This window comes from Hakea prostrata, chromosome 5 (genome assembly GCF_041222555.1).
Source record: "Hakea prostrata isolate BN-2017 chromosome 5, UWA_Hpros_2, whole genome shotgun sequence".
Taxonomy (NCBI): Eukaryota; Viridiplantae; Streptophyta; class Magnoliopsida; order Proteales; family Proteaceae; genus Hakea; species Hakea prostrata.
This window is the reverse complement of record NC_142604.1, coordinates 16,803,377-16,811,874: the sequence shown is the minus strand read 5'-3', so window position 1 is coordinate 16,811,874 and position 8,498 is coordinate 16,803,377. Positions and strand designations below refer to the sequence as shown.

At 36.8% G+C, this 8,498-nt stretch overlaps 1 protein-coding gene across 1 annotated transcript; it reads left to right on the top strand.

Annotated features, from left to right (window-relative positions):
- The first annotated feature begins 4,979 nt into the window (after nucleotides 1-4,979).
- Nucleotides 4,980-6,472, top strand: LOC149015484 (uncharacterized). Its single transcript, XM_089157091.1, has one exon. The coding sequence runs from the start codon at nucleotides 4,988-4,990 to the stop codon at nucleotides 5,888-5,890; it is 903 nt and encodes a 300-aa protein (XP_089013217.1). The 5' UTR covers nucleotides 4,980-4,987; the 3' UTR covers nucleotides 5,891-6,472.
- The last annotated feature ends 2,026 nt before the right edge of the window (nucleotides 6,473-8,498 follow it).

Sequence of the window (8,498 nt, the reverse complement as noted above, 5' to 3'; positions counted from 1 at the left end):
ACAGACTCTTTTAAGTTAGTTTCAGGTAATTTTCAAAACGAAATGACCAAAATACCTTCCTAACATCAATTTACTAAACTACACTTGTATTTCAACCAATATCCAACCGGTGAGTGAAAAGATTCCTCCTTCACCCATCTTCTTCCTATTATATATTATTGTTTAGATGTTCTTTATGATCAATATTACCTTTATTACCTTAATATGCGTGAAACTTGCATGCAACATACAGGTGGCGAGGGTGTAGACTTTCACAGATTGTAATTCTGCTGTGCTTACCCTTAAAACTTAAAATTAAGGTTGTCCAATTGATCTTTGGATTGGATGTGTAGCAATCTGATGAAATTCTTCAGCTAGTACATGTTTTGAGTGGTTACGTGGTTGTGAATAGTACTGTGAGATTCTAGTAAGTGACTGTTTCCTCTAGATTACGTGGTTGTGAATCACTATATATTAAGATAGGTTCTGCCTTTATGTAATGTGATTGTCATATATAAAAGAAAGAGAGTTGGTGGAAGGAAAGGAGAGGAAGAAAGAGAGAACCTTCGTTGTTGAGTGATGCATGTGAGCAAAACGTGCATGTGATTGAAGAGATAAGAGCGAGAGAAGAAGGAGATTGAAGGAGAGAAGTGTTGTAACACTTCTTATTTGTAAGTTTTTTATTTTATCTTTTGGTAAAAGTGTTTTATATTGTATTGTATTTAAATCTATTTCTTGTGAGTGTGTTATACCTCCACACTCATATCTCAAGACCTATGGGAGATTGTCGATGAAGGTTATACAGAACCAGCTGCAGAAGTAGCCTTGTCCGATGCACAGAAAAGTGCGTTGAAGGATTTAAGAAAGAAAGATAAGAAAGTTCTCTTTCTCATTTATCAAGGTGTTGACGAATCAGTGTTCGAGAAGATTTCAAGTGCCAAATCAACAAAGAAGGCATGAGATATTCTGCAGAAATCCTATCAAGGCGTTGATAAAGCAAAAAAGGTACGCCTTCAAGTTTTAAGAGCTGATTTTGAAACTTTAGAATTAGTACATCTAAGTCTATTGCTGATTACTTTAGTCGAGTTCAAACTATTAGTAATCAAATGAAGAGAAATGGAGAAATATTAGATGATGTCTGAATTATGGAAAAGATCCTTAGATCCCTTGTTCCTAATAAATCTGAACATATTGTTGTGGCGATTGAGGAATCTAAGGATCTATCCACAGTCCCTATTGATGAGCTTATGGGTTCTCTCCAAGTACATGAGTAAAGGATAAAAAGAAATCAAAGTCCTAGTGAAAGGTTGGATGAAGTTCAACAGAGTAAATTATCCATGAAAGATGAAGGTCCAAGTAGTACAGGACGAGGTAATCGTGGATGAAGCAGTCGTGGATGAGAAACATTCAGAGATAGCAACTATAGCAATTGTGGTGAACGTAGAGGATGGAGAAAACAAAATAAGTACGATCTAGAACGATCCAATATAAGAGATCGAGGTTGGAGATCAAGAGGACGTGGTTCTTACTCTCAAGTAAATGAAAGATTCCAATATCAATGCTAGAATTGTAAGAGGTATGGGCATCTTGGCTATGAGTGCCAGGAAAAACTAGAGCCAAAGATCGAAGAAAAGACTCACCTTAATGCAAAAGAAGAGGTGAACGATCAATCCATAGTGTGACCTATAGAGGAGATGGAAAAGAACAAGAGCATACTTGATTCCTTGGCACTGACGCTAGTAATCACATGTGCGGCATCAATGAGTATTTTATAGAATTGAACGAGAAAGTCCAGGAGAAGTCATGTTTGGTGATTCATATAAGATTACAGTCAAAGGAAAAGGCAAGATAATGATCCAGGCGAAGAATGGAGATCACAAGTTTATCATAGATGTCTATTATGTTTAGGACTACAAAACATTATAATAAGTCTTGAAAACTCCTAGAAAAGGGGCATGATATCCATCTCTAGAATTTCATACTCAATATTATGAACAAGGTTGGAGATTTGGTTGTAAGAGTACAAATGTCTAAGAATAGACTATTTACACTGGACCGAAGAAGAAAATGTAAAGTGCCTAAACTCCATCATCAAGAATGACTCATGGTTATGGCATTTGTAGTTTGGACATCTTGACTTCAGCGGCTTATAACTAATGTGGAAGTCAAAGATGGTAAATGGTTTACCAAAGATTGATCATCCAGATCAAATTTGTGAATGATGCATTCAAGAAAAGTCACACAGAAAAGGCTTTGAAGTTGGAAAGTCAAGATGAGCAACAACGCCATTGCATGCTGATTCACATCGATATAGTTAGACCTCTTGAGGTTGCATTATCACTTGGAAGTCATAGGTACTTTATTACTTTTATTGATGATTTTAGTTGTAGTATTTAAGTATATTTTGTTAAAGAAAAATCATACGTTTTAGACAAATTTAAAGAGTTTAAAGCACTAATAGAAAAAACAAAATGACTATATATATATATAGCCTTAAATAGGTAAATATGATAATGTGTTTTATTTATTGATATTTTTTGGTCCTATCAGTAAAGACCTTTTCATTGATTATATTGAAATAGGAAATATTCCGTAAAGTTTTATGTGTTCCTACGATTTCTCAAGGTGTGAACATCGTAATCATGGTATGCAGTGAGTATTGATAAATGTAAGCATATGAGCTCATTGAGTTAAGCTTCAATATTCTTTCTTTGTATTTTGTCTCACTTGCATTTAACTATTTAAGTTATCTCTGATATTCTCTTGAATTTAATTACGTATCAAAAAAATTAAAAGGTGAAAGTAGTGAATAGCAAATTAATAAGTGATGTTCTAGAGATTAACTGGGACACCTGGTTGTGTGCGATTGTGCGAAGGAGCTCTTTACATCCCACAACCAGCTAGGGATCTCTTACTTATAAAGAAAGAGGAGGATAAGTTGTTGGTGAACTTGACTGTATGGCCTATTTCTACTCTCTGACTTTAAGTTTTCCATTCTAATATATGCTTCGGCTTTGTCTGAATAAAAGACTATTCTACCAAGGGAAAAAAAATCTTCTGATTTCTCAGCTGGCATGGCAATGTATTGGTTAGTTGATTACTACATGTCAACATTTGAAGTCTCCAACCAGATTCCAACTGGACTAGCTGTTTCAGAGTCTCAAAACTGAACCAATCTCAATCCTAAAGTTGACTCTACTCACCCATTTTGCTCTACCTGCTCTTCTTGTCATGTTTTGTCGTTAGAAACATTTTGAACCAGCAGTAGATCCACCATTAGAAAATCTTCTCTCCGTTCCAGTTCCAATTAGAAGAAGAGAAAAAAAGAATCTTGACGATCTGATCCAAGTCATATTTTTGTTAAAAGCCAGGGTATCAGATTGAAATGCATGTGGATTGTCTCCTTCTCCAGCAAGACATGAAACGAAAACAAAGAAAGAGGAAACAACGGCTTCTCAAACTCCAAAACACGCCCACATTAATTGAAACCCTAAATAAATTAATTGCTTACATTTTAGCCATCTGGATCTGGATTTATTCGCGGTGTCTGGTCCGCTGGTCCCCCCACGCTCGAGCCCCTCGTGTGAACTTTTTTTAATATTTATTAATTAATATAAAATTTACATTTAAATATTGTCTAATTACATTTATACCCCCTTTGAATTCCCAATTCTCAAGAAAGGGAGGTGGTGTGCTACAAACCAGGTTTGAAGTAAAGGTGTCAATTGTATACCAAAATTTGTTTAACCGAACTGAACTACACCATTCAAAATTTGGTACGGTATGTATTGAAATCGAATTTCTTCGGTACGATTCCGATTTTAGGTATTCATACCGTCGGTATGTACTGAAACCATACCAAATTAAGGAACATACATGTAATTTTGCAATTAAAAAACTTTACCCTGTCCCTAATTCCCTGTTTTAGTTTTTTGTTTTATCCTTCACTCCTCTTCTTAGATTTACTTATTTTGTTTCTGTTAATAGCATATTCTATCGATTGTTTGATCGTAATTTCATTAGGATCTTAATGAACTAATAACAAAAGGGGCATAGGTTTATTTGTACTAAAACTGTATTGCACTAGATACTGTATTTAAACTGTTTTTCACACCGATTTAATACTGAGACCATACCGTAGGGTGTAAATTTGATACGGTACGGTTTAGGTTTTCGGTATTCAAAGTTGGTATCGTACTGAAACCATACTGATTGACGCCCTTAGTTTGAAGTATTCCACATTATGACATGTATCCATATTTGGAACAACCAACACGATATATAGATATGTCTGTCTATTAGATTGAACTAATATGGACCAATATCATATAACACTTGATGAAAGATAATACGGTTCTTAAAATCACCTGACAGAGACTACTATAAGAGATGAGAAAGGCACCCTCCTACTAGTTAGATCAGTTCATCTATAATTTGCAGAAATTTTTTATGGTGAAGCCTTGGCTATAAGAGGAGGTATAATACATTTGAATTGGGCCTAAATCAGGTGGTGACGATAGAATCTGATAATTTGGAGTTGGTATCAGTTCTCAAATCACCTTCAAGCCAATCCCTTTGACTTCCTAACCGGTGGTTTCAGAAATTCAACTCCTAGTAGCTAATTTTTCTTTGTATTTTTTCTCTTTTGTTCCTAGAGAGGCCAATACAATGGTTGATAGTCTAATAAAGGTAGCCTTGTCTATACCAGAAGAGACAAGTTGGCCCATTACCATTCCATGGTTGGAGGACCCTAGTTGCGTAATATTCAATATTGATACTTTAAACTTGGGATAAGCTCATATGGGACAAATCTAAGGCCTCATCACCAAGGACATTAAAGTGGTTCCCCAACTCTTCATACAAAGGACAAAGAAGTCCTTTTAACTGAAGCAAGTGTGATCCACTGTTACGCGTTTGCCAACTCACTTCTCCTCTCTCGTAATTGCTGTCTACTTATAAACCGATGTCCTCATTTTCTTCCTTCAACCCAGGAAGCAAAAGAAAAGAGATGGTGGTCGCCGGTTTCCGCCGTTCACTCTCCTTCGCCACCTCGACTTCCAAACCTCCAATACCCACAGATCAGAAACCTCATCACACTAGATCCTTCAGTCTTCCATGCAATTCCCACCCTCTGATTTCTCAGCTCAAAGACAAGATCAATGTACTGCGAAGCTGGGAATCAGAGGCTGGAGCCACCACCACCACCGAACTCTCGTCCACCTCACTCTGCGCCGCCTTGACCCACCTTAAGAACGTCCATGATTGTCTCAACGATCTCCTAGAGCTTCCCAACACACAAGACATCCTCCGTCAAAGACCTCAATGGGTCGAGAAGCTTCTAGAAGACTTTCTCAGTTTCGTCGACGTCTTCAGTATCTTCCAAGCTGCACTTGCGGCTTTCAAGGAAGAACAGTTGGCCGAACAGGTCGCCATTAGAAGAAGAGACGAATCCAAGATGGGTTCTTTCGTTAAGGCTCTTAAGAAGATGGGTAAGGAGATGAGGAAACTCGCCGCCGTCGTTCGATGCATCGATGCCAAATGCTCTTCTCCGGCAGATACCGATGCTGAGTTGGTATCGGTTCTTAGGGACGTTAGCGAGATAACAATGGCGGTTTCGGTTGCTCTCTTCAATGGGATGTCATCATCGTCTTCTTCGTCGACCAAGTCATGGAAGATGGGATGGAGAAAGCAGAAAATGAGTGAAGGGAAGGGAATCAAGGAGTTGGAAGAAGCTGGACTGGAAAGTTTGAGGTTTTTGAGAAAGAAAAGAGATGAGGAGACGATGAGAATTGCATTAAAAAAATTGCAGGCTTTGGAGGATTGTATTGGAAGGATCGAGAGTGGGAATGAGAGCGTGTTTAGGAGTTTGATCAACACCAGGGTCTCATTTCTCAATATTCTCACTCAATAGGAAACCCCAAAGAGAAGATTTTTACAGATGTACAGTTGCATGTTGTTTTGCAGTGTAGTTGAAATTATCATATCAGCATTATGTTTTTTACTTTTTCTTTTTTTTTTTCCCTTCTTTTTTTCTCTTCCTTCTTGAATTCCATTTGTGGATGTTAGGGTTACGTAATTGATTTCATTGATATTCTTTTGAAAGATATGAGCATCTTAGAGCCCCAACTGATCATATATTAATAGTTGGGATTTTGCAGATTTCTTATCTGATTGGTTGTCACAATCCCAAACATGATCACAAAATATCATAAAATATTCATTTGACTAATTATTTTTTGGTTTATATATATAAGGGGAGGGGACATTATATATACTATGATGCAAAGTCGAATTCACGACCTCTTCATTAAGAGCTATTGAGCATTACCAATCGAATAATCCTGCGATGATATTTGCACCTCTTTATGTTTCAATCTTCTCCATCCAATCCTCTTGTCCATCTTATTCATTGTTGGATGGAAAATACATGGACAGAGAGAATGATAACCATGGATGGAGAGGAATCACACCTTTTGAAAACATATTAATTCAATTTCAGCATTTGTATCCAACAATTATCATTCACTCCGTCTACAAGTCATCCATCTGATGGTCAAACAAACTAGACCAACAAGAGACTTGGATGGAAAGAATCCTTCTGTTTCTCTCTTCTTATGGTTTTCTTCTTCCATTTGTAGTTGTTGGAGTTAACACATATAAATGATTTCATTGATATTCTTTTCAAAGAGATCGACTGAGTATCTTAGGGTCCAAACCCTGATATTTAGGGTTCCTTAATGTCCATCTTTTTGTCATGTAGTTTTCTTTTTTTGGTAATACTTTTTGTCATGTAGTTTTGTCTTCTGTTGATTTCTTATCTAGTTTGTTCTTTAATTATAACGACATACCCCAACCATCATCACCAAATACTTCAACTGTAGAAGAGTAAAATTGCTTTTAGTGGTAATCATGCAAAAATTTTCTAAATTTATTTGTTTGGAGTTTAAGCCTTCTAGTTAATCCTTGATTTGAGTCCCCTGTGTCTTCCTTTCTCTTGAGAGATGTTGACATACAATTTTCTCCATTTGAGGGGTAATGAAGGATTTTTATTTGCATTAGTCGCTGTTGCCTGCAGCTAATGGTGGCGATTATGCTATATATCTGAAAAATAATCTAACAATTTAGAATAAACTTAAAAGGAAGCATATGTAAATATAACTTTTTCCGGAGAAATTCTAGTATTTAATATTTTGGAAATTCACAAAATGAAACCCCTGCTCTAACTGAGAATTGACCAACCCCATTAGTCGTGATTCGAATTTTTTTTTCTCGGTTTGGTGTGGAAGTGGTGAGGTTTTAGGGTATAATGGAATCTATTTTTCTTTTCGAATGGATGTAGGTAATTGGATGTATTTTTGAAAACCTTTCCGACACTATTTATTATTGGGATATTTTTTAAAATAAACAGTAATTTAACTGTTTCCAATGATAAATTTGACAAATATATCCAATAAAAATTCAATTTTGGAGTCTCTGTGCTTTTTAAACATAAAGTGGGGGTGTCAGTGCTTTAAGGCATCCATTTTGGGGGTGCAATTTGCTCTATGCTATTCTTTTCTTTTGTTTGATATTTTTCTATATTCTCGTATATAGTTAATTGTGCATATACATGTGGAAATTCACTAGTATATAAAAGGCTCCCAACAAACTTTGAGGGGTGGCTTAATTAAATTCCAACGCTTCCCACATAAAATGTCAGAGTTCGAATTTCTTTGGCACTAGACGAGCCATTGCTAAATTTACTATTAATTTTCCTATGAGAATGTAGTCGAGCTGAGCATAAGTTAGCCAACATGAACCTTAGTTCCCTTATTAGTGATGAGGTCGTGATTTGAACATAGCTGCGAGAGGCAAGTCACCACATGACTAACAGATCCCTGACTATGGCCACCCTGGAAAACCCTTGAGGGAGCTAAGCAAAACAACACTCTTTGTTTATCCTCAAAGCTTCACTGGCTCTACTAGTATACCTGCCCTTAAATCCTGGGAGGAACAACGTCAGCAATGGCCTTCCCATCCATTAATCCTCACAACTCTTCCATGAACCCATATTCCATCTAAATGTGCCTTTCATCTTTCGACGAAACGAAGTGGGAAGTGGAAGAATAATCAAATAAGTTGAATTCAAGAATGGTGTGGTTTTTGGAACTGATTGATATAAGCATCAGAACAGAGAATGGTTCACAACCCTGATTTTACGACTGTTGTTGCCAAGTTTCACGCCCCAATTATCTCTGTAACTCCCAGAGACGAAACCTACCTATAAATTGTCATTTTGGGATGCAAGAACGTCCCCGTCTACCTACCTAGGTAATGTAAGGTGGTTTGATATGAGATGGGTCTCCATCTGCATCTTCTCTGAGAGCCCCTACTGACCTTCCATTTTCTACGGCCTGATAGCTATGTTGCCAAACCATTTTGCTAATCGGCTTGTCGACTATGCAGAGTTTTTGAGTGAACAATCTCACCTCTTTCATAACAACTACAGGGTATTACTGTTTTCATCCTCAATCCTTGTT

What these genes read in the sequence shown, in the direction of transcription:
- LOC149015484 (XM_089157091.1), top strand. Translation starts at nt 4,988, where the DNA reads ATGGTGGTCGCCGGTTTCCGCCGTTCACTCTCCTTCGCCACCTCGACT.